The sequence below is a fragment of the Athene noctua genome, chromosome 5 (assembly GCF_965140245.1).
Source record: "Athene noctua chromosome 5, bAthNoc1.hap1.1, whole genome shotgun sequence".
NCBI lineage: Eukaryota > Metazoa > Chordata > Aves > Strigiformes > Strigidae > Athene > Athene noctua.
The window spans coordinates 52078266-52104007 of record NC_134041.1 but is presented as its reverse complement, the minus strand read 5'-3'; the positions used below and the strand labels follow the sequence as shown (position 1 = coordinate 52104007).

Below are 25742 nucleotides of genomic sequence, written 5' to 3'. Positions count from 1 at the left end.
TTTGCATGTCATCCCGTTCTCCACAACATATGCCTTTTGCACCGCATAACCAGCATACCCCCAGAGCAGGAGGAGGAACTCTTGTGAGCTGACCTTCAGAAAAAGCCTCTTTTCATACCCCTGACCCACCCCTTTTGCATGACTGTCACTCTAAGCAATAAGGTACTTGCTTTAGGTGTTCAGCTTCCTAAACAGGATTTTGTGGATGTATAACTAAGGCCAGACTGTGGAGCCATGATGGTTTTGCCCCTTACACACAGTGTAACATCCCTCAAGTTACTTCGTCTCTCATCTTGTTTCTGCTGGCAGGCTCTCTGGGTTTCAGCAACCTCTAAACCCAGCAGCTGGCAAGGGGAGGGGAGGGGGGGGGCGAAGAGAAAAAGAGATAAAGGGTGAATGAGCACTGCCGCAACACAGCTCACACTGGCTTTGCCAGACACTGAAGACCACCTTTGAAAGAACTGGTTTTGACAAAACAGGTGAAGTTCAACCAGTGCTACTCATAGGAGTGCCATAAGAGAGCATCCCAAAAATTTTTGGGGCGAGTACTTCTGAAGGTACACTGAATACCTGCCCCTGAAAAGCATCAGCACAGGTAATAACACACTGCCACCATCAAAAAAACAGACAAGTTTCTCTGCCAGCTGATCCCAAGGGCAGCCAACACAACATGTGATGTAACATGCACTGCTGAACCATTTCTGGTTCTGGAACCTCACACACAAAACAAGTTTCTTATTTACATTCACTTCTCAATTTTTATTCTATTTCTCGCATGGTCTTCAAATACAGTTTTACAGGTCGTTTTTTTCTGCTACAGATACTGTTGATCTAAAAACAGATTAATGAAAGTGGCATTCCAACCTTAATGAAAATTCATAACCATGAAAGATATGTCAACATATCACTTTACAATCCTAGAATGATGGTATTGGCCTGACATTCGATAGGCTTATACAATTAACTTCTATAATAATAACAGAGTCATTGGGAGAGAAAATGTGGCAACTCCTTAAAAGTCAAGAAATAAGGCCACAAGCATCCTATGCTGTCATGTTATGCATCCAGATAAAATTAGTTGACTCTGGTATCCATGAAGAAATAAAACTCTCCCACCTGATAAACCAAGGTATCAGCTACTCAACATGCACTCAAAGCTGTATAAAAACTAGTGGCATTCAGCTCTGACTTACATGAAACCCCATAGCACAACCCCGTACCTCTCTCTAAAAATGAAATGAACTTGTTTCAACTTAAATACTTCGCTACCGCATTAAAAAAATTGTTCACATTCTGCAAAGGAAAAAACAAAAACAAAAACAAACATCCTGCACGTGACTGCACCAGAAGGCCAAACACAGCATCTCCTTACAGGCTGCAGACATTACTGCTGTCTTAATGCCATTCATTACAGGTTGCCTAACTTCTATGCAGATGGAGGCTTGTAAAAGGAACAGAACCTCCTTTGCACACCACTGAAAAAACCCCAGGAAAAGAAAAAAGGAAGATAAAGACAGTTGATGGCAGCAAGTGAAACAAGCAAGGTATTGCAAGGTGTATACCACTGGCCAATTACGTATCTGGGACACCGGGACTTCTGTGAAATACCAATTTCATAAATGACACAACTACCTCACTACCAGATCCCATAGCACACTGGTTCCATCCTATAGCCAAACATGTCCGTCCTGGGTAAAAACATTAAACTCTTTGAACATTTAAAAGTAGGTAATCATTTAAATAATGTGTAAAAATGTGCTTATTGTGGCATTTCATATAGAAAAGTTATTTGATACAAATGTGCAGGACTTGAAGACCCTGATATATTCAAACTAGTACGAACAGGCTTTGAAACATGGTGACTATTCCAAGGACAAACCCCAGCCGTGGGCCAGCTCTCTCCCTCTCACCATCTTTCATCCACAACCCCCTGTGATTATTACCAAAATTAAGGGGTTCCGCAGACCACCCTGTGAATTGCTGTTTCAGTCCCAGAGAATTATAATAACCTCAAGCAGTAACAAACTGCTGACCAAAGGATCACGTGGGACCCGCTCCCCTTAGCCGAGATGGTCAGTTTCTAGCCCTGGATACGAGGCACAATAAGAAAGGTCAGTGCTGAAGACAGATTCATTGTGGTTTTAGGTTATTCAAAAGTGCCATCTTGGACCTATACCATTTCACTTTTCAAAAGAAAAAGTTACAAAAACTGGTAAACAAAAAGTTAGTCAGCGTACAGCTAAGTTTATATACACTGAAATTTACAAGTTTGTAATTAAGTGACTTCTGCCACAGACCACTGCACATTTGTCCCTAACAAAGCACAAAGCTTGAACCAATGGTCATTAGAAGTGACAACGGGTCATTGCTTTATCAACAAGCATAAAGATAGTCAAAAATAGAACTGTAACTACTTATCTTTAAATTTGCTGATTGACACAAGCAATCCCTCCCATTTCTGCAACTTTCAGTTGCACACCCTGCTCTAGGACAGAGAAAGACCCTGCATCTTGATAGACACTTCTGACAGAGAGCACTTTTCTTGACACATGAATGCAGAGAACGGTTGTTAACCACAGCACCGATTGAGAGGGATTCCTCTGAGAAGCTATAGCCCATGCAAGATTCCTTGGCACTTCACACAGGACCGGGAGAGGACAAGGTTTCTCTTTGTTAAAACAGTGTTTTCAGCAGCATTATCCTCTTCCAACAAATTACAGTCTGAATGTGTGATGGGTGATTTTCGCATAGCCCCTTCTACCAAGCTGGCTTATTGCTGGCTTTGTGCAGCTAGACCATATGAAGATCCCCACCACTACCTGCCCAGCTGTTAAGGGACTACAGTACTGGAACAGTTTGCTGTCAAGCACTTCACAGGCTTCTTCCAAGGATAACAACATCCTTTGGAAATCCTTCCATTTTAGCAATTTCAAAACAACCCAGCTTGCTGTAGAATTCCAAGATTCTTTTATCATCTGGTCTCACTTCACAAAAAGCCCCACGGGAGCCTGAAGAAGAAAGAAACAAAACATTGTAGGAGGAAGAGTTACTATAAAAAGCATGACATCAAATATTACTGGAGTTCCCACCTATTTTAACACTTAAGACCAGTGAAATCACTGATCCAATTCCATATGGAGCATAGTGCCCCAAAAAAAGACCAAATTTATGGCAACACAGCTGACCGTCCCCTAAAGGGACTGCACATTGCAGACACCTTGTTGGTCTCAACAAACCCCCTGCACACCTTTTACTTTACACAAAAGCATCCTGAAACACTGATGTTGGCTCAGAAAACAGTGCTAGAAGAGGGCACCAAATTACGTACAGGAAGTGAACCTCAGGTGCACAGTAAGGCAGACAGCCAAGCACTTCCCCATATTGAAGGTTTGGCAATTACCCACCAGTGCACGCTGCCACAGATAAGAAAAAGCATCATTATCAATGCCAGCAGGGGAAATAAACATTTGTGCAATGTTCAAGATGTAAAAATGTGTGCTCTCATTGCCAAACTGCTCCCTCAGTTCTTCGTGTTTTCTAATTTGCAGGATAATGGCTAAAGTGAAAAGCTATCTTCTACAGAGGACAGCAGCAGAAGTTAGCTATCTGAAAGCTTTTTTAATTATTTACCTAAATCTGGAGTGTCAGCTATGGCAGGAATTGAGTATCTCAGGCTGACATGCAAATATGGTATGTTAATATAACCATCTCAAGCTTGCCTTGCACCCTAGAACTAACATATGATTAGGAAACAATGAGTTTTGAGCACAAGAAGCTTACCATTAGCCTTTAGAGAAGAGAGCAGGCAGGCCATCATACTTTTGGCCACACTTGGATCTGTCACTTTTTTGTGGATATCAATCTTTATCAATGATGGGAAGTTGGCAAGGAATGATTCTGGCAATACTTCTTGCTCTTCATGGAAGCTTAGCATTATTTTCTGAAAAGAATACGGGAAGCAGACATTTAATCATTATGCAGCTTTTAATTCATGTTTATTAAGGGAGGCTGCTTTGCTCACAGAGTATACACCTCCAAATCAGCATGCTTTTCAACTACACCTTTGATGGCCACTTTGTTCCTTACCTGCTGAATTGCTCTCTGTACTCCAGATAAAAAGCAGGCTAGAGAAGCTTCTCAGACCACCAAAGGAGGAACACAAGACTCCTTGCATGGCTTGTCAGTGACCCACACTTCAAGTGGGAACACCCATAAGCCAACTCATAACCAACAGCCTGGGCATGGATACCACGTGTTCTGTGGTTCACAACACAGAACTGGAAACATCTCCAGTATCCACACAATTATCTTAAGACTACTTGCCCCCACAAAGGCAATTTGTCTCTAGCTTGAAATAAACCTTGTTGATGATTAACGGATTTAGTTGATCACTAAATACTACTGCCATCACCCAGGAAGAGCTTTGGGAATATGACAACAGATGTTAACTTCATGCAATTCATGGAAATGGAACAATCAAGTGAGGTAACATAGAAGCAGACAAAGCCAAATCTGAAATATATTCAAGTCATTCACCCTGCTGGTTACCGAACCTTTAGGGAGCACTGGTTCAAGTAAACAAGCCACCTAACTTCATTTCTTGTATAACTGAAAGGCACCGTCACAACCACCCAAACTAGGACTTCATCACAGAAGGAACTGTAACATTAGCAACCCCCATTTTTAAATATTTTTTTTTTTTTCCAAGTCAAGTTTAAACACAGTCCCCTAAAACCTCTAAACTTTCATCTCCCAAACTCTTGCAGGGAGAGTCTCTGTTCAAAGTTACTATTTCAAACTTGTTGAGCTACTTCAGGTTCAGAACCATGCATGCTCCTTTGGGCTTTTCATTATCATAGCTGTAACAGACACAATCCCACAGAAAGTGTTCAAAGCTAGCCATGCTGCTTTCAGACACCAAGGCAACAGTGATACCTGTTTCTTCCAACCACAGAAGCACTACAAGAAGTAAAGCACGTTATCAAGGAGTAGGGTACAGGTGGGGCTAAAAAGCAGTTAGAGGCAGGATGCATTAATCTCTTGTGATCAATATTAAGTAGTCTCAGGAAAAGCAGATACCAGATGAACATTCCTGATAGGAATCTAGACAAAACTGGAAGACAGGCTCACAAGATGACAACACAATAGTCAGAGGATGGGTTCTTTTGCAAAACAAAAGATTTTACTTATCCTATGAAGTTTGTGGCTCAAAGTATTTAAGTAAACTAGAGAACAATTAAACTATTATCAGAAGTCAACAATTTGAATCAAATGATCTCAAAAGCAGCTTTTCAAACCAAAGTGGAAACTGAGATCATCAAGAGGTAAAAAGTCTGTAAAGGAAACCTAATCAATCCTATTCTGAGAAAAAAACCCCAAACTTTTCCCTACCTGATCTTCCATGACAGTGGCTTTTAAGCAGCTATTGAATATTCTCTACACTCCTTTATAATGTCAAAAGGCTAAATGGGTAAACCTCACAGCATCTGTCTCAAAGTACCACAAGCTCTTCTGTACTCCAAGGAACATCCCTCAAGCTCATAAGTCTTGAAAAAAAAGCCTTTTTCTGAGATATTGTATTAGCAGCAGAAACCCTGGGGTAACGTACCAACAGTAAAAAAATGTTCTTAAACATCTCAATGGAAAAGCAAGTTTATCAGCACAAAATACCTTCTGCTTTCTCTCTGAAGCCTGTCTTTGAACTTCCAGAAATCAAAGTCCCTTCACCTTTACTGTACCTACTACAGCTTTGCTGTGTTTAGTATCTGGTATCTTCATACATATCAGCTTTGCTTCAAAATCTGAATTTACACACACAGTTCAAAGCACAGCACTGTAAAAGAATCAAGTCATAAAACCTACAGACTGCAGAATTAGCTCCACTTCAATAGCAGTAGTGGAGCTATTAAGATACCTCCTAGTCACACCTGCCCCAGTACACCGATGTTTACTGCAGAGCTGGTGGGTTTTGTTCTGTTGGCCTGTCCTTACCAGCCGGGGATTCCCTTAGAAGGCTCACCAGTGTGACATCCATTTCTATTCAGACAACTCGGAGAATACTTCCTGGAAAGTATTCTTTCTCTCTTGAGAGGGACGGAAAGAGGCTACGAAGTGGTACTTCCGGGCCTGGCTCTTACTACAGCTTTGTCCACCCCTCCTTCCACTTGCAGGTGTGGATCAGGACCTCTTAGTATTAAACACACTTCTTTCCTTAACAAGCATTCATCATCTAGAACTTTTCACTATTTCTGACAGTTCGGTGTCATCATTTTTCTAACTTCTTCCAAAAACAATTCAAGATACTGATTTTTAGCACTTGCTAAAGAAAGGTGGGATGTTGTTTTGCACCATTTACAGCTGTCACACTCCACAAATAGCTCAGATTTTAACATAAAAATCAAGTACTCTTTAATTTGTTTTCCATACTTAAACTGGCTATCAGGGGATTAAGCATTACCTGCAGCACAGGGAAACTAATTGTCTTTTCACAGGAGAACAGAGCAGCAGCAATCTTTATTTTCCAAATGTAATTTTCTCTAGATTAAGGTGGCTTACATTTACTGCATTGATTACTACTGAAGTACACTTCATGGATGTATTACAACACACAGCTATATCTGACTGGCAGTGAATAATTTTACTGTCACCTTCTAAGATGTCAGATACCGTGTGCATCAAAGAATTCAGAAAGGTAAAAAAAATGAATTACATGGAAGCTCAAAATGCAAAACAAAACCAAACACCTGCTTTGGAAAGAAAGAGTTCAGCATACAGTTCTGATCTCATGGGTTATACCAACCTCTGCCTCAGACAGCTCCTTGTCACTATTTGGTTTAGTATATTTTTCTTGCATGAAAGGGATCCAAGACATTTTGCATTTTTTAATGAAAGGAGTCACATCAACCGTTCCCAAAGCATAGCCACATATGCCATCCTCATCTTCTAAGACGAAGCAGTAATCCAGGCTGAGGGTGAGTAGACCTCCTACTAACCTGCAGAAAGAAGTGTCCAAATTCAGTCAAAAGATGGTCACTTTGAGCAAGCATGCTCTTCAGGTATTCTGAAGGAGACTCTACGATCATCCAAAGAAGTGACAGAGTCCTCCAGTCACGGAATTAGTTCCTACAAAGCATTAACAGACTGATCAGCTGTCAAAACTCAGCTATGAGCAATATCTGCACCTCAGGATCCCACAATTTAACTCTATACACACTGCTCTTCTGACTCACTAGAGACAACAAACTTCCTTCACCTTTTGTCCTCAGTTTCTCTGCTGACATTATCTCCTTGTTCTTCCACCTCTCCTCTGGGTAATTTTTGACACCAGTTACGCAACCTTTCTTAACTACCTTCCTGTCACTCACAGAGTAACCTCTTTACAAAATTCTATCTGAACTGAACACTCAAGACAAAAAAACCCATGCTCAAAGCAGCTCATTTTACAGCTCAGATTTAATGCTTTTTTTTTTAACTTTATCTCGCTTATCATTGCTTATTCTTTTTAAAAGTTGGTACAGGTAATCTACAACATGTATTTCAGAAGAAATTCAAGTCAGTTGCTGGGAGATTGGTTCTCAAAGAGATTTCAGTTATCTGAAGGACTACATTAGGTTGGAAAAAAAATACTAGAGTCTAACTACAGACTATGAACACTCACAAAATCTGAAATAATAGATACTGTGATGCACAGGTTTCATAATGCAGAGGTTTCAGCTAAGTCTTTTTTCTAGCAGCTCTCAACAGATGACCGGAGCATCAGCTGAGTCATAGCTGTTAAGAAACGGTATCATTAACAAACCAAAACCCCAATTTCCTGAGGCCAGCAGAGGGCAGATTTTTTTTGAAAAAAAATCTAATGCTCTTTGCATTCTTCTTACACACACACTTTCAAAAATTCAAATTAAATACAATGTCAGGACTTCATCCTTCAGAACAATGTCTGTAGGTTATTCATTCCCAATACATACTTGTCTCCAATTAAATCTGGTAAACTATGGAAGGGTTGATCAGCTCCATCAGCATACATTTCTCTGCAGATCTTATATACAGATGCCTAAGAGGAGGGAAGAGATATTTTCAAGTCAGTTGCATTCAAAAGCTTAAAACAAAGCTGTTGAGAGATTTCACTAACAGCTCCACTGTAAACTAGTACTGACACACCCTTAAGTTACATAGAACAAAAGACCCATCTATGAGAAAGGATGTACTTTGCCCATCCACAAAGTAACCCAAAGTTGCCCATCAACATCATGGTTAAGTTCAAGGGCTGGGAAGGCAAGGCAGGAGGTCACCCTCTTGCACCCTCTAACAACACCAGATTCATTCAGAGCACTAGTTACCAAACGCTCAGTGAAGATCTTGCTACAAAGTCCCTTTTCAAAACCCAGTGTTCAAGTGCAATAATTTAGCCACTGTGAAGGACAGACACACCCTGACTTTCTGCAGGTTAAAAGGCTTTCAGCTGAATCTCTTTAAAGAGTAAACTTGTATCAGTCACACTTTAAATAAGAAGCTTCATGCTTTTCAATGAAAAGGCTTTGTATTTGACAAGTTTCCGGCCTCCTTTCATAAAAAGGGAGCTCCTGCTCAGAAGAAATATTCTTTATGACTGAATGTTTAGCTGCATCACCAATTGTTCAGGTGGCTCAGAAATATCAGTTCCATTGCCTGCAAAGGAACAAACCAGCTTAGGTACAGTGCTGCACTAAGGTATGGAAAAAGCTGCTTTACTGCCCATGAGAATGGCACAGGACAGAGCCTAGAACTAACAGGTAAATGACATGCCCCGTCTGACTGGCTTCAAAGTCAGGATTCATTTGAGCTGCTGCAGACTCAACCTATATAGGTATGTTTCAAAGGAAAATGTTTTATTTCAAGGTGGCTACAAATGCAAAGTTCAAGCTACATTAATCCTCAGATTGTTTAAAATGCATAGAGTGTAAACTGTTGATTGAGACATTAGTTTTAAGTATTCTTCTTGCTAAACTAACAGGAATAAGACTACACCACAGATATTAATAAAAAAAGGAAATCCCCCTCTAATTCATAAAGATTAAGACAAAATTTCTGGTTGCAAAGTATCAAACACTCCACAGCAGATTTGACAACAATCCTTTCAAAATGAGACCAAAAAGTTTACAACTGTAATTAAACAGTAAGAATGGCTGAAATATCATCTCACTTTACAACTACATTTTTGGACACAATATCAATGTTCTGCCCATATAGCTCTGAGAATATCAGCAGTCATCCCAATAATTACTGAGTGAACATGTATACGCACTCCCCCTAAGGTTAAGCCATTGCATGTGTTCCCACTGCAAAAATACATCCTCTAGCAGCAAACTTGCCTTTCAGAAACAGGAAAGCACTCATCGATTTAAAGGCAGTGGGGTGGAAGACTGGGAATCAAGATGTGGGTATGCCTGTACTGTTGCACAGCACATTGCTGAACAGTAGGCAAGTCACTTCAGTTTTCCTGGGAGATTGCGTTTGTACCTTGTGCAAGATACAGGGACATCTGTTTCATTAGGGAATGAAGAGACTCAGCAGTAACCAGTGTTGCCACAACAGGAAACATATCACTAACATCAACAGTGACAAGTGTCAAAAGCAGTTACCTCATCTTTAGGAAAGTAGGGTCGTATGGTGTACACTTTGGAAGTGGGTGTTAACGGAGGCGGTTGAAAAAAGAGGTCATTTGCCCCATCAATAGGCAGCAAACGCTGTGAAAACAAAATATTTAATATGACTGTATGAACAACAAAACCCATCATTCTTGGGTGTGCACTGCAGACTCCCAAATTAACATTTGCTACTTGCAGGCACCCCAGAAGAAGGTGGGGTTGGTATGCTTTACAAATGCAAAGACCTTATCTGAATAGAAAATATCCAATTGGTGTTTTATAATATGCAATTGAAACAGCACATTAAGAGTCTGTTAATCTTATCTGCTTTAAAATACTTTTTACCAATCATATCTACACTGTCTCTGTATAAGAACATAGAATGTCAGGAGGAAAGGTTTGGTCTGAAGAGGGTTAACTGGCCAGAGGAGACGCTTTATCCCAAAAGCAATGCGCTGATTCAATTTGCTGCGCGCAGAGCACCTGTGAGGGGGGAAAAGTATAGCGCCTGAAAAATCCATGAACAAATCTGAACATGGTATAAACAGTGATTTAAGAGTATTTGCCAATTGAAATATTTGCAAAGCGCATTACAGCTTTATTTAGAGAGGAACCAAAATTTGTATGACTATCTCTTTTGCTCATGGAATTCCCATCGGCAGACAAGCATGCGCGCATTGTGCAATTGCGGGCGCAGATAAAAATGCTGTGCGACCTGCAAAGAAACAATGTGAAATGTACAACTAAAGCCGCTGCGCTTCGCATGCGCGTGGGACAGGCAGCATCTCCTTGAGAAATTACTGTAGAAAGGGGAGGAAAATTATTTTAAACCAAGATGTAAGGCTAATGGGCTTTGGACCAGAAAGCCTTCGGCAGACCAATCCTTCCAGACCTCTGATGTGCAACAAAAGGTTTCTCATAAAACAAAGAAAATGTCATTCAGTTGTGAAGTCATATTGATACCTGGAACTCTCCTGCTAGACCACCTCTAAAGGCCCAGGGTTCTTGGTCTCCACTTAAGAACTGTGCTGAAGATTGACTACGACACCCTGTTGAGATCAGATCCAAGCGGAGAATGTTACGAGAAGGGGGATTTCCTGGGTCTCTAACATGTCCAAAAAGCTAACACACACTTGTGGAAAAAGCTCTCTAACTGAGCTAGAATCCAGGGCTTGGGGGGAGGCTGTAATAATGTATGATTTATAAAGATCTTGTGCTTGTGCACCAATTGTAGTATTCCAAATTTTTCACTACCTAAAACAGACCAGCCCAAGAAGAGGTGAGGTGATTAAGATAACACACCTCACTCCAGACCAGAAGGCACAAGAATGGCGCCATGTGCAATTACGTAAGCTTCCCAGACATTCTGTACCTTTTTTTTTTTTTTTCTGTATTTGTGGCAGAAGCATGCATTTCATCTGTGAAAAGACGACGTCTTGGAAGCTATGTGGCTCAATAGCTACTATTGTAAATTTTAGATCAAGCAAATGCCATTATCACAGCCCCTTGAAAAAAAATGGACCTTTCTGAAGTCACATTTTAGTAATGACTGTTTCTAATCTTGTCAGAGAACTAGGACTGGCAATATATGCAAACAGTCTGGAACAGTTCAGGCAGGCAGGACAGTTGTATGAAACAGTATTCTTGCAAGAGAGTACACAGATTTACACAATCCAGGCTGTACCTTCACAATGGTGCTGGCACATTAAAAAGCTAAGTCATGTTAAATGGAATTAACTCACAGTTTAACTAATACACCCTGTTGGCCACAGATAATGCTACCTTTGCTTTTTAGTATTTTGATCTTTTTCCTCCTCAAGCATATCAGGTGCACCAGGGTCCCTGCTGATCAATCAGCCCCAGCAGGCCCACTGAAGTACTCAGCTTTAGTTTACACCTGCTTTAGAAAAACTTCCATTAGCTGTTTGACTTTTAGTACTGTCCCACCAGCAAGGCACCACAGCCTTCACCAATTAACAGAAATGACAACTCTGGAGAAAAAAAAAAAAAAAAAAAAAGCAAGCATGGTATCTGGAGTGGAGATTTCAATTACCCGCCTAGTTTTCTGACAAGATGAGCAGCGCAAATACTCTTTTCCTTTTGTGGACAGCAATCTACCTCCTGTTCAAGTAACAGTCTCAGATCAGTACAGACAAGTATGTTGTGCTAGTCAGAGAGTCCCAAAGTGTGCCAAGTTTGACATTCATGAGAGTTTAGGAATATATGTTAAATGCAAACTACCCTAAGTATAGTAAATTTCAGAAATGATCCAAGCATCAGAATTTGAATTTGGTTTACTCCCACATTTTAGAGTTCTCACATACAAAGATACCCTTCACAGAGATTTAGTCAATAACTTGGAAGACCGTATTTGTCTGTCCTTTGAGACTACAACTTAACTAGCACTTCCAATTATTACAGTAAAGAGCTGCGTGAATGAAGAGCTGTATAAATGAAAAACATAGTTAATGCCTTAGTCGCTGCGCAAATGTGACTTCAGTTTATGCCTATTGCACATCTAATCTATCTGAGCTGCCTCACAGACAAAACCTTTCCATTTTAATAAATTAATGACGACGCGCTGTGAGCATCTGGCGCTGTCCATCCAATAGCAGTAGAAACTTGTGCTGAGGATTCTCCCATCTGTACACAATGGGGAAGAAGACAATAGAAGTCATTAGTAATCCATAGTACTGTACAGCCACACTAATTTAAGGGACTGAATGCTAGCTGGACTTGGGAGGAGAAGTGAAGAAAGTGAATGTTCAGTGGACCATTGAGCACACCATTGTGAGAACTAATTTGTTTGGATTTGTAACATACTTAGCTTTATATAATGGTGTATTTTATCAAAGACCTTTGCTTTATATGTATTTACACTAGTGATAAAATGCAAGCTGAAGACAAAAACATCCCCTTCTCACAGAGGCACTGTTAGCCTAAGAGTATTAAACTCTATACATTAAGAACTCATTTTTTCAACTAATACCAGTCTGAATGCTATAAGAGTGCCAAAGCTCAACAGAGCTAGTATTTACAAAGTTGGCTTCTAACGTGAACTATTCCAAGTATTTGATGCATTTAAAGACTTGAACCCAACTTTACCAGGACACTGAAAACTGAAGACAATTTCAAGCTGAAATCTGTAGGTCGTCTGATAATTCTGAAATGCAGTCTTTAGCTGGGCCCTCAATGTTTAAGAGATTACAAGAATCACTGTTCTCTTTACAGAGCTTTGGCCTGGAGTTTTAAACAGATTAAATTATCAAAAAAGAGAGCATTCTTCCTAGCTAAAGGTCAACATACAACAAGAATAGTAAAGCTGGGGAAGTTGCATTACACCAGCCTTAAAAATGCACGAACTAAAGCATTTAAACAGCATTAGGCAGAGATGTTAACGTGCTACAATGCTGCCAAGTTTTCCTCTCTGTACTTTGCAGAAGGCAGCCTTAAAAGCTCTTCTTCTGTATCAACCATCCATATAGGGATCAGATATTTAATAAGCACAAAATACAAGAAGTTGTTGAACATGGACTGACTTGATGACTTAACAGGTCTTCTCTGTCCCTGCTTAAACCTGCCAGTGTGGAGTATCATTTCAAGACAATCCAAACACTCGAACTAGACCAAGGCTGTGTAATGGTTAACCACTGTGAGGTTTGTGACAGCTACAAGAAGTGTGACGTGAATCCACCAGCTTTGCTGCCTGCTGTGTATGTCAAGCAAGTCCACAGCATATTCCTTACAGTTGGATTGAAACCTGAAAGTGAAATGAGGTCACTAGAATTACCCAGGCCATGCTGGTGCTATCTGCCAACTTAGGATCCCTCAAAAATCTTTCAGGGAAAAAAAAAGACAAAACAAAAACCAAAACGCCACACATTAAAAGAAAAAAAAAAAAAAAAAAAGGAAAAAAACCAACCTGTTTCAGCAGTTTAAGTCTCAGACTAAATCTGTCTAGAGAGCTCCGTAATTTCCACCCATTACCAAAAAATAAAATTAACAAAAAAAGAATCAACAATTTGGAAAGTGTTTAAAGGAAATTATTTTGCACCAGAATAGCCTTATGCTAAAGCTCGCATGCGCACAGGGCTGGGAGGACTGGCTTCCTCTTGGCCAGGCCCATTGAAAGGTCGCTTCTGCAATTGTTCTGTTGAAGACAGCAATAATGTTATCAAGACAGAGCAAGCAGCAGATGGCTGATGTGGTCACATTTCGTAGTGTCATTTCCAATCATACCCCAGGGTACCCAAGGAGTTACAAGGCTTAGTCCAGTGTGCATTCAGTCAAGAGTAAGTTAAAGTCAACACTTACGTGTCAGATGAGATTCAAGTTTCATTAGCCCAAGAAGAAAATCAAGGTCTCCAATCTTAAGCATCCAGCGGACTTCACTTATAATACCAAAGCAAATTCACAGCAAGCATTGCTTCAAATAGTGAGACAGGAAAACCCTTAAACCAGGGTCAAACCAGACCCCATGTCCAAGGAAACACATTTGCCTAATACTTTGTTTTCCCCGTGGGCTAATTAAAAACAAAAAAAAAAAGATACACTATCTGGGATTATAATGGCTCCCAATGCACCTACCTAACCACTGCACAAAAGATTTCACCATTGACATAATACTCTTGATATCCCAGACGTAGGAGTACATGTCATAAAGGATTGTCCTGTTGGCACAATTGGAGAGGCGAGTGAACATCCCCATCACCAAGCTGCACATCTCTTCAAACTTGGCTGCTCGGTTACGCCATTCTTCTATCTATGAACAAAGGCAAAAGATTCACAAGATCAAACAAAACCTTCTAGGGAGGCGAAGTACTCTAAATATGGAGGAAGAGTATCCAATTTATTACTTCACTTTACTAGCACAGACCACGCCACCACACAGGACTCACAGATATTCTCTATGGCTGTTAGATGTGAGGCCAGTACAGGGATCACCAGTCAAATGACAACACCAGACTGCCTTCATAGCTAAATGGCACTACAGGGCTTTGTTCCACTGGAGGAATAAAAATTACTGTGATCTGTGGTTAGTTACACACTACCCTTCAGGGCCCAGGAAGTACAACACCAGCTTTTATTACAGACAACAGATAACATTGCTCACAATTTTGATTTAAAAGGCAAAAAACACAACTGACACTCACTTTTTCAGCATCTTTTCCTTTGCAATTAACACTGACAACACTACTATTTGCTCTGAGCCACTGGAATTCTCTCAGCATCTGTGCACCTTTGGGCCCATGTTCATAAGGAAGGTAAAACAAGTCAGCGAGAAGCTGCAAGTCCTCTAAAGTCACTGGTTCTACTGTGTAGAGAGGTTTTTCATTTGGCCCGGGCACAAATTGTTCTTTGTTAATTTGCTCATCAGTCTGCATAGGGGCAATGTCACTACCAGAGTCTTCCTGCATAGACATCTCTGGGGACTTTGATTCAGCTATGCTCTCCTTATCAGTATCCATTGGCTTCAACTCCTCTGCCATCTTGGCTTCGGCAATATCTGTCAGTATCTGATTAGCATTCTTGTCTGCGTCATCTTGTTTTTCCACCACCGTGTCCATTGGTTCCTCATCAGATTGCTTCTTCTCCTCCTCCTTTCCCAGGGCCGGTGACTCGCTGCTCAGCGATGCTCCCTGACTCATGATGGGTTCTTGGTAAACAGTGGTAACCACAGTTGCTGCATTTAAAGAGGATGGTGCCACCAGAGGCCCTACATCCCCTACAGTAGTTTTAGCACCACTGTGGGCAACTTGTCTACCTGAGAATAAGAAGAAACAAATTTAGAGTTTTCAGTATCTGCCAACTAACATTCAAATCAGCAGCTTCTGCAAATCATAAATGAATCTGTTGCCACAGCATCTGATAAGTGCAACTTCCTTTTGGTACCTTTGCCTTTTCACTTCTGTCACTGTAATTCTAACTACTGACTTTGTTTTTCGCAAGTTTCCTCTCTGCGTAACTGGTGCGCGAAGATAGGATGGGGAAAAGTCAGGAAAGTTAATTAATATTTACACACTGCCAGCAACATTTCTGACTGTGCCATCAGAATAAAGAGCTCTCAAAGTTAACTTTTTTCCTCTACATCAACTGACTTGTTGAAAGTTGCACTGGGATACAGAGCACACTTCAAAATAAAAGGACCAATGCTTAAATATTTCAGTTGCAAAAACATCTTTAACCCAGGGAAAATGGAGACATTCAAAACCTGACTGGACACAGTCTAGGGAAACCTGCTCTAACTCACCCTGCTCCAGCAAGGTGGTTAGACTAGGAGATCAAGAGGTCCCGTCCAACCTAAACTATTCCATGAAAATGGAGGAAGATGATGCATTAATTACTACTCCTCATCCAATATTTTTGCTGCAGTAGAGTTTTAGAAAGATCCCAAACCCTACAGCAGTTCAAAAGGACAGCTGTACCAAAGTAGAGTTGGGAGGAGAAGAGGTTCTTCCACTCCCCCACCAGTTATCAGAGAAGGGTGACCACCTCAAACCCACATTTGAGAAAACAGATTTTACCTCAGATCCTAAGCTCCCATTGCTACAAGGAAGGTGTACAATGCTGAAGGAACCCAGCTGGTTTCCACAGACAGAAAAAAAAAGCCACCTTTAAACAAATGCAAAGACACAGACTCATCTGGGCCAGAACTAATGTTTACAATTATTTAACACCCACTTCAAAAAAAGACTATTCTTCCTATTTTCTCAGGTCCTGTGGAAGTCTAGTGACAACTGGGACTAGCAAGACCCAAGCTCTTTCCTATCTTTTGTCAGATGTGCCAAAGGATCATACACCAGTGTTGCTTCCACTGATCAGTCAGGGCACTACAGGCATGCTGCAAAATGGCAAGCACTCTTCTTTCTTTATTATTGTTTCCCCAATTAGAAAGGCAGAGAATACTTTCAACTGAGAAGTATACAAATTGCCAGGATCTGTAAAATAATTTTAATTTAAATGCAAGTACTGAACATTTAACCTCATTTTTTAATCAACCCCAGAACAATACTGAATCACTCACTGCTGTATTGCTGAGGTACACCAAATTCCTGCAACCATTCTGTTAAGGCCAACTTCAGGGCCATCTGAGGGCTGTAGAGAACATCTGTTTCAATATCTTCATCGCTCCCCTCATTTTCCAATTTAATCTGGATAGAAACTGTACTGTCTTCAGTATCAGCTACAGAGACAAGTTTTAAAAAGTTATCATGCAAGTTTCATCTAAAATAAATTTTAAAAGTCTCATCAGATAAGGCATTCAAGAACTCTCTAACATCCTTATTTCACAAAAAGGACAAAGCATTATAACCTAATTAGACAAAATGGTCACATCAACATCAACACAGAAACAGTATGCAGAAAGTAGACATTCTGGCATTCAGAGTTTCTCTCTTGATCTGAACTGCTTCTATTTCACTGGAAATTTATGTCAAATTTGGGCATTAAAATTGCTTGGTGAGAGTGCTTTTTACACAACCACAGATACCTCTCAAGACTAAGAAATTCTCTCATAGCATGTGCTGCAGATACTTCCTAGGAAGTCAATAAAACAATCCAGATGCTCACTATCTTTCAGGCAACTGCTGTCTACTTATGGGATAGAAAATGTTAGGTGATCTTAAAAAAAACCCCAAACAACCAGTTGGTGAAGAATAAATCAGCATGACTTATATGGTTAAGCATAGATCCCAGCAAAAAGTTACACATACTTACTCATCACCACATCCTTTCTCACTCCATTCATGTTAGACTTGTACCAGGTTGCAAGCGTGTGAATAGCAACATAATTGGCTTCAAATTCACAGTTTGGATTGGTCAGAACTCCCTTTAGCCGAGGGATGAGCTCAGTTGACCGACCTTTGTAAGGCCCAAGAAAAAGCCTCTTTTGATCATAATCATTAGCATGAATATTATCCCAGATAACTGGTGCTCTTCTGATGATCTTAGAAACTTCTTCAATGGACTCTACTGGAATGTCTTTCGATACAACTTTCGGACCTAAGACGGAAAGAGGATAATCAGGAGGACTTTGCACATACTTGAAGATTCAATCCCCAAGTATTTGGACACTTTATTTTACTAAATACTTATGAGAAATAATTTTTAACACCAACAGTGAATTAAAGAAAACCAACAAAACCAAACAAATCAACAAAGCCATTTTTACCTGTCCATAACACCTCAATGCCAGGGAGCAGTTTTTCTCCTACAGTCCGTAAATACGGTGACTGGGCAACATTTGGATAACAGAAAGTTCCACAGTACTCTGCACAGGGAAAGAGAATGTCACTGTTAGAAGAGTGCACGCACGTGACAACATACTCCACTGTCCCACAAACACACTGAGAGAATATGACCATTTGAGAAGAGAAACACCTATAAAATTTATCAAGAAAGGCCCAGAAGTCTGAAGTATAAAATTAAAATGACATTATGAATTATACTTAGCATAAAGATTAGAAAAGGCAGATAATTAAAAATTGCTAAAATGTCAAAATCAGAAAAAACTAAGAAAGATCATAAATAGAAGGGTAGGTTACAGCAGACAATATGCAAGAGAACCAGAAACCCTAAGACTGATTATTAAGTGCAAATACCTAAAGATATTAACACCAGAACTTATGTATCTTTAAAGAGTAGGTCCGCAAGAACCAAACTACTACAGTATAAGAGGATAAAAATATTAACAATGACATTGCTACTGAATTCTATCTTCCTTTAACAATCCACACCACTCAACATACTGATTCTCTCTCCCTTAAAATATTCTTACAGGCATAGAGGAAGCTTGTAAATTTAAAAAAAGCAATGATTGGACCTGAGTGCAAGTCATCTTATTTTTTAATAAATAAATCAACTCAGTGACTAGTGAAAGTCGGTAATCTTATTAAAAACAGGTACTGATGACAGAAGAGAGCACAGATTGTGCTGTACCTCTACCTTAAGAAAATTCTAAGAAACTAACAGCTAGACAGATCAAGAAGCAAAAAGATTTTGGTGCAAGTCAAACAGAAGTCTTATTTTAACCTAATTTCTAGTTCAAACTTCTTGAACCATTCTATCAAGCTCCCTTCTTTGGTTGGTATTAAGCCTTTGAGAGATGTATAGATTTGGCAAAATCTCTGTATATATTTGAATTACTTGAACCTTTCTTTATAAGTCAATTTCTTCAAACAACCCCCAAGTACTCAAAGTAGTGATTAAATATTAAACCAGCAAGATAGCAGGCTGAACTAAATGATTCATCTCATTTTACCTGTAGGACAGAAGAGGAATGTGTCTGGTTCTCCTAGATATTGATAAATTTCATTTGTGATTGAGACTTGAGCATGAGCAAAGGAACTGAAAACTTCTTTGTCTGCTGCACACATATTGTGATCGATATCATCAAACAGCAGTGCAAAAGATCTGCAACCAAACTGGGAAACCTAATACAAGAGACAAGAGCAAAAGGTTTATTCTTTAATTTTTTTTTTTTTTTTAATTCTACAATTTGAGTTAGAAAATCTAATCTATCTTGAAGGGAAAACTACAGGAATAGAGGAGAGAAGGTACGGGAGGCAAGACAGACTTTGGTATCTATTCACATTGAATGTCTGTCTCTGACCCACTGCTCTGCTTCTCTCAAAGATTAGACCTCTAAAGACCTGCAATCTTTTCTAGTTTTAACAGTCCAAAGCTGGAAAAAAGTTAACTCTAACAGCCTTTGGATAAAGGCAAGAAGTTAATTAGGAGAGCAGAGAAGATGTGTATGTGTGTGTCACACTTACCTGGTCCAGCTTGCGTTTCAGTGTGGATACCTCTTTAGGATTGGAGAAAGTGATGTCAAGTCCAGGTGAGATTGCATAGATGAACTCTATTTCATGTTCTCGTGCAGCTGCTATTAGAGTCATTAGCTGCTCTGGAAATCAAATTCAAATATTGCAGAAGAAGAATTCAACAATTTTAAAAAAAAAGTATCTTGGACATCATTACAAGTAAATTATAAACATAGAAGCCTCTTCTATAATAATTAAAAATAAATATAATAATTTGTCAAAATTTCTTAAAACTAACACAGCAAAGAGGATCCAATTATTTGAAAAAGTTTTCAGAAATTATGCCAAAGGGAATATAACATCTGTCCTTGTATTGTTATTTTTCATATTAAAATTTTTTAAAGATTTGAAAAATTCTCTTTATCTCAACGCTGCAAGACAAATGCGGATAGTCTGGTTCTACAGATTGCACATCAAGAGTTCTACAATTATTACTCATTTTTTCCACACACAGTAAGATATCACCCTGCATGACACTGATTCACATACTACTCATACAACTGAAGCTTGGAGCACAAGAAAAAGGGCTTTTTTTAACATCAGTATACAGAAAGTAATGCTTTAAAACACAAACCTGAAATTTAATCTTCCATACAACGAATAAAGATAATGTTTAAAATATTTAACAATTTTTGTTACCGGCAATTATCTTGCAGTATCCTTTAGATTATATTTCTGCAGTGATTCAAAGTGGCTTCCAAGAAATATTATTTAAATTTTGAGCAAGTATAATTTTTGCCCTCACCCAAGGAAAACTATAATCCCCACAGGCCAATAAAACACTGCAGATTGCATAAATGCCAGAGGTGGATAAAAAGCCCCACACTAGGCTGAACAGGTCTTTTATGTTCTGACTAAATAGACAGGAGCTGCTTTTCTAACTGGTACTCTCTTCAGTAAGACAAGCACTTAATGAATCACAGAAAAGGGCATGCTACTCGCTCATCAATCTTTTTTCTTTTCTGAAGCAAATAATTTCTACTTCAAAATATGACCCAGATGTTCAAGAGCCAGAGGAATAATTCTGAGCAATCTTCCCCTGGAAAAAAGTAAACCTTGTAAGACAAAGACTTAAAAGCAGTTTTAGGAATCATCTGCAGAGTTACAGTTAAAAGAAGTAAAAGCAAAGCTCCACTAAATACATCTGCAGGGTATTAAGAACAGGTCTCCACTCACCTTTGGAAATGACTACTGTGATTAAACACACAAGCCTACGTAGTAACGACCAATTCATTCGAAAGTCTATTTATAGAAAACACAGAGGAGAAATAAAGGCAATTACCCGCTTCCTCCACAGAGTACATTTCTCGCCAGAACATCCTGTGCTTGTAGTCATCCTTTGGAGCATACAGGTACGTATTTAGTCCCCACTTCTGAAGTCTACAAACACAAGAAAAAAAGCCTTCATTGAGAGAACAGCCTACTTTTTATTTGATCTAACTTACTCTTTCTCTTCACCGAACATTATGTTACACTATTAAGTCATAATAGCCTTATGCACAACTGATAATGGACAAATTCAGTTTAGGCAAGATGGAAAGATGAATACAAGTCCCCAAGGATATAGATATTAGGCAAAAAATTGCTCTACGTTAGAACAATAATTCTTTCCAGGCTTAAGTGGGAGATTATGATTATATTGTGATGGAATGTGCTGCAGTAAGAGGAAGCATGACTTGCCTTCTAAAAAGTTCTTTCCTCTGCTCCATAACCCAAGGTCTTCCATAAAATCCTATGGGAAACAAGGTTAAAATTATCCAGTTAGATTATGCCTGCTCCATGAAACTTTATATTACAAGCCACCATTTTCTTCCTCTTCTGCTACATTCATCAAAAATCTTCCCAAAGCAGAAGGGAAAAAAAAAAATATCTGGTTAGACAGCATTAGAAAAGTGCAATAACCTAAAGTGATCTAAATTTAAAATGCAATTATAACTTACTTCATTTCTTATGATCTAAGGTCTTACAATTTTGGACACTGAAGCAATTAATTTTCAGAATCCAAACTGTATTCCTGAGCATATGCCCTTGAAAAGTCAAGTCAGCATTATTATAAGAGCAGACTGAACAGTCATAACCTAATTAAACTATCACTCCATACACCTACAAAATAGATTTGATTGTAATATGAACACTGAAGACACCTGAGAGTATCTACCAGCTCAAAAATGCTTAACCAATGGCACAGATTAGAATGCTAAATACACACACAGGGTATATAAATACATAATGTGGTAGATGATGTGCAATTAAAAAAATGCACAAGTGAGTCAACAAAATGCTTAGGATGTCATTCCTTTTATTCAGTTTTAACTGGCTCCTTGTCAAAATTAACTTGTAAGCTGACATCTTTCTTTACAATTCCCAAATCTTTGCAGCCTAAGACTATGTCTTTGAATAATCATATACAAGCATCCACACAAGTGATTTTAGAATAGTGTCTACTCAAAGTAATGGATTTCCATGGAAATTTTAACTGCTTCTTGAATCTAATCCTTCTGTTTCAGAAACATAATACTTTAAAAAGCACTTTCAGTGCACTCTTAGTCAAGTAAAATCACTTAGACCTATGTGCAAACAGTTCAACCACAAGTGGGCACTTCAAAACAAAGCTTCACCTTGGCAGTCTGTGCAAAGACCACAGACTAAAACAACACTGAAATTTACCTAGCTCTTATTTTCAAACAGCATGGCCACTCAGTGATGAACGATGCTCCTAATATGCAAAGCTCAGAAGTCCACACAGAACACCAGCTCAAAAGGTAGACAGTATCTTAATTTCCAGAGACACTCACCATTGTAAATCTGTAAATATTTGGTCTCATGGAAGTCAAACACATCTTCCTACAACCTTCCAAAACTCAAAACTGATGCAACTGAAGCATTTTCCATATATTAGCAAGTATTTTGGTTACCTGTTACATGGGTAATGCTCTTTTAAGCATCTTAAAGCAGGCTCAAGTTTTAAGAATTAGTCTCAGATCACTTTTCGAGAGACTAACTGGCACCACGAAGTGGCAAAGTTGAATAACTACTACTCCTTACAAACTAAGTGACAAATTGAGGACAGTTAAACAGAGCAACAAGCAAGAGAGCAGCTGCAAGGCATGAAAACCTCTAAACCTCTCAACTTATTTCGCCCAGAAGTTTCTCATTTTCACTAGCATTACCTAATTCTGATGCTGCCCCAAGGAAGCTCAACAACCCACAAAAGGAATGAATTACTGTGATAGCTAATGAATACTACCCATGCCTCATAAATCCTTCAGAACACTTTTGCTTTACCTATGATATTACTGTTTCAGATGTACTAGCCTAAAGCAGAGCAAGGGTCTACTATTAAAAAAAAAATAATCAGGGAACAAAGACTAATTAAATAGGACTGAAAAGAACATGCTAATCCAAAGCAATAGTTTTCTATCTGTCACCACATTTCTTAGATTACTAATGTCACCAGCTGATGACAATTCTTGGATCTTTTTGTCCAGCTAAAAATCGATCTGGTTTTTTATTACTCCCTCAAGACTGTGTGTCAGGTGAAAACAAAGTCAACAGATCATGCCAAATACCTCATCCCAGTTACCAAGCTCTCCATCACTGGGATATCCTGGAGGCAAGACCACCAAAGCTTTGCATCCAGTACTATCTTATTACTCACCAAAACAGTGAATTTGATATCCATCATAAGCTCTTCACATTTTTCGTGCACACCCAGTATTTAGCCAACTCCTGCCCCTGCTTTTCTACAAAAGATCCAAACTCTTCATCTCATTGCTTTAATCTCACCATACCTCCAGTCTGTGTTAACCACTGCACTATGTTTAAGTATTTACCTACACTTCTGAAGTTAATCCCTGTTTTTCACTTACCCCAATAATTCTCTTGAGTCACTAAGGAGACAAATGTTTTCACCCATTACCGTTTACCTCATTCACCACAACAGTTTGCTTTTCTCTTGTTGGGCTTTTTGCTCAGGTTTGTTTTTTTTTTTTTAAACACTCCCCTATTCCTTTTTTTCCTGTACACATAATGTTAGAATGGTAACTCCTAACTAGTGTTAAGACTGCTTCACTGGACAGGGGCCATTTTCTTGCTTTGTTTTAGGCACAATGACATCAAGAAGACCTGCACCAAAATACATACAGAGGCAATCAGCAATGAACTAAGATAATCAATGATTACGATATACACAGTGGTTCCAATATAAACCTGGATGAACAGGTGATCCATGGTCAAGGTGGATTGGCAGGAACATGAGACAACATGCTGTTACAATCTGTATTTCTGTTCACTATCATCTGTCTCCAAAGCCTTCAATCTAGCAACTATCTTCACAGAATTAAATTTATTAACCTAAAAATATCTCTCTCCATGTTGACTGTATTTAAGCCCTAGGTAAGTGTTAAAAAATAAAGGCATTAACTGGGCCTAGTGCACTTCACACAGTGACATTTGCAGAAGCCAAATGGTCTTTTCTTTTTAAGATACAAACAATCTGCAAGCAAAGCAGATACTGACTTTGATAAACTGCCTGCTTCCCTCTCCATTCCATCTGTTAATAATTTTGTTCTCCTACTGGAGATTCATTATAGGTAGAGAAAAAATATCAGTCCACAAGAATTTAGAACAATTACAAAGCAACTATTATATTGGGAATAAACCATTTTTCTTGCTGGCTTTGCACCATCTACCTTAACTGACCTGAAAGAAATGCAGATAAATTCCATAGTTACTGAGAAACACAAAGAGAGTCCTTTTATTCTGCAGCTTCTGAAACAATTCAAACTTTTAATGCTGCAACTATGCCAAAGGACAGAGGAGGACTGTTCCACAGTGCAATTAAATTGGTAAGCTACAACACTTTAAAGAACGGGGAGCATTTAATATTAATTCCAGAACAGATGTCTATGGAATCACCTATTCCCTACCCAGGAAAGTGAATCCGAGCTTCTGGCGCGCAGGAAGAACATGTACAGCTGGGATACTCGCACAGTAGCTCCTCTCTCACTCCCTCCTACCTCCCCCTTTGGACACGTACTACAAGCGAGCCACGGCACTGCCTCAGCCTCCATAAGGAATCATGGGCCCGCTGGGGGTGCCAGCGCTGCCCTGGCCCCGCCGAACAGCAGCCATCACAGGGCACTAGCCAACAGCTTCCAACACAAGCCCCAGGGGCAGGAGCCCCGCCCGGGAGCCGCGGCTCCTCCCCGCCCCCCAGCCCTCTCTAGCGGAGGGAGCCCTAGCCAAGAACGGCGCACCACCCTCCTCTCAGAGCGGGCTCCTCCGGGCGTCGCAACAAGCCGGGGGAGGAGACGGGGAGCCGCAGCGCCAGCTGGGACCAGCCCCCCCCACCCCACAATCTCCCACGGATACCGACACACACCCCCCACTCCAAATGCCCCCAAACCTCCCGGGGATACCGTCGAGCTCCCCACCACCCCGGAACACTGACCCGTCCCTCCATGCCCCCAGTCACCCAGGAATATCGGGCACCCCTTCCGAGAGCTTTTACCTTCGACGACGCCGCAGAGGAAGCGGCGGGAGCCCAGCGCGGTCTCCGTCTCGGTGTCGGTTTCCTCACCTCCCGGAACCGGCCCCGCGGCGGCGCCCGGCGGCTCTAAGGGAGCGCCGGGCACTCCGGCCGGGTTGGGGCTGCCTTGGGGCTCCTCCAACGCCGCCTGCCCCTCCTTCTGCACCATCCTGCCGCCCGCCGCCAGGACCCCCACTCGCTGGGCCGGGCCGAGCCGAGCCAACCCCAGTCCTTCCTTTCCTCTCTCCACAACCCCTTTGTCTCCGCCGCTCCGGGCCGCCGCCGCTTCCTGTTTACGGGGCCCTGCGCCTGCGCGGGGAACCGGCCCCAACCGGTCCGCACCGCTCCGCCCGCAGCCGCCCCGCTCGGAGACGCGCAGAGGAACCGCCGCGGGAAGCTGCTCCCTCCGCAGGGAGGAACGACGCGGGCCGCCGCGGCCTAACGGCCCCCTCCGCCGCGCTGCCGGGACCGCGCCACTCGAGCGGGAACAACGGACTGAGGAGAGGGAGTTACCTCAGGGAACGGGCGGGCGGGCGGAGGGGGGGCTCGCGCAGGACGCATGCGCGAAACGCGGAAGGGCGCGCACTGCGCCTGCGCGGGAGGTCGGCGGGGGGAGGGGCGAGGCCGAGACTGCCCAAAGCGCCTGCGCGGAGAGCGGGTGCGCGCCCACGGCGCATGCGCGAGAGGCCCCGGGGAAGAGGGGAGGCGGCAGGAGGGCAGCGCGCAGGCGCGGGCAGGGGGGCTCGCGCATGCGCCGCGCGCTTT

The 25742-nt window shown here is 40.9% G+C and overlaps 1 protein-coding gene across 3 annotated transcripts; it reads right to left on the bottom strand.

The window, feature by feature from the left end:
* Positions 1 to 722: 722 nt before the first annotated feature.
* Positions 723 to 25742, bottom strand: OGA (O-GlcNAcase). 3 transcript variants are annotated; one of them, XM_074907590.1, is made up of 16 exons: positions 24960 to 25563; positions 21128 to 21179; positions 20730 to 20827; positions 19400 to 19530; positions 18886 to 19057; positions 17797 to 17895; positions 17343 to 17627; positions 16651 to 16809; positions 14780 to 15390; positions 14214 to 14388; positions 10590 to 10675; positions 9621 to 9725; positions 7968 to 8053; positions 6800 to 6992; positions 3781 to 3940; positions 723 to 3008 (listed from the first exon to the last, which is right to left on the bottom strand). In XM_074907590.1, exons 1-16 carry the CDS (start codon positions 25144 to 25146, stop codon positions 2872 to 2874), a joined length of 2736 nt encoding a protein of 911 aa, XP_074763691.1. In that variant the 5' UTR covers positions 25147 to 25563; the 3' UTR covers positions 723 to 2871. The 3 variants fall into 3 exon arrangements, with proteins under 3 accessions (XP_074763691.1, XP_074763692.1, XP_074763693.1); XM_074907591.1 differs by lacking the exon at positions 16651 to 16809 and having other exon boundaries at positions 24960 to 25565; XM_074907592.1 differs by lacking the exons at positions 723 to 3008; positions 3781 to 3940; positions 6800 to 6992 and adding an exon at positions 7008 to 7122 and having other exon boundaries at positions 24960 to 25742.

Excerpts from the sequence above, each read along its gene's own strand:
- OGA (XM_074907590.1), bottom strand. The coding sequence starts at position 25,146 with ATGGTGCAGAAGGAGGGGCAGGCGGCGTTGGAGGAGCCCCAAGGCAGC. Across the intron at positions 10,676-14,213 it reads ATCTTTTGTGCAGTGGTTAG|GGTGTCGTAGTCAATCTTCA; the intron begins GTAGGTGCATTG and ends TGATCTCAACAG. Across the intron at positions 8,054-9,620 it reads CCTACTTTCCTAAAGATGAG|GCATCTGTATATAAGATCTG; the intron begins GTAACTGCTTTT and ends CCCTCCTCTTAG.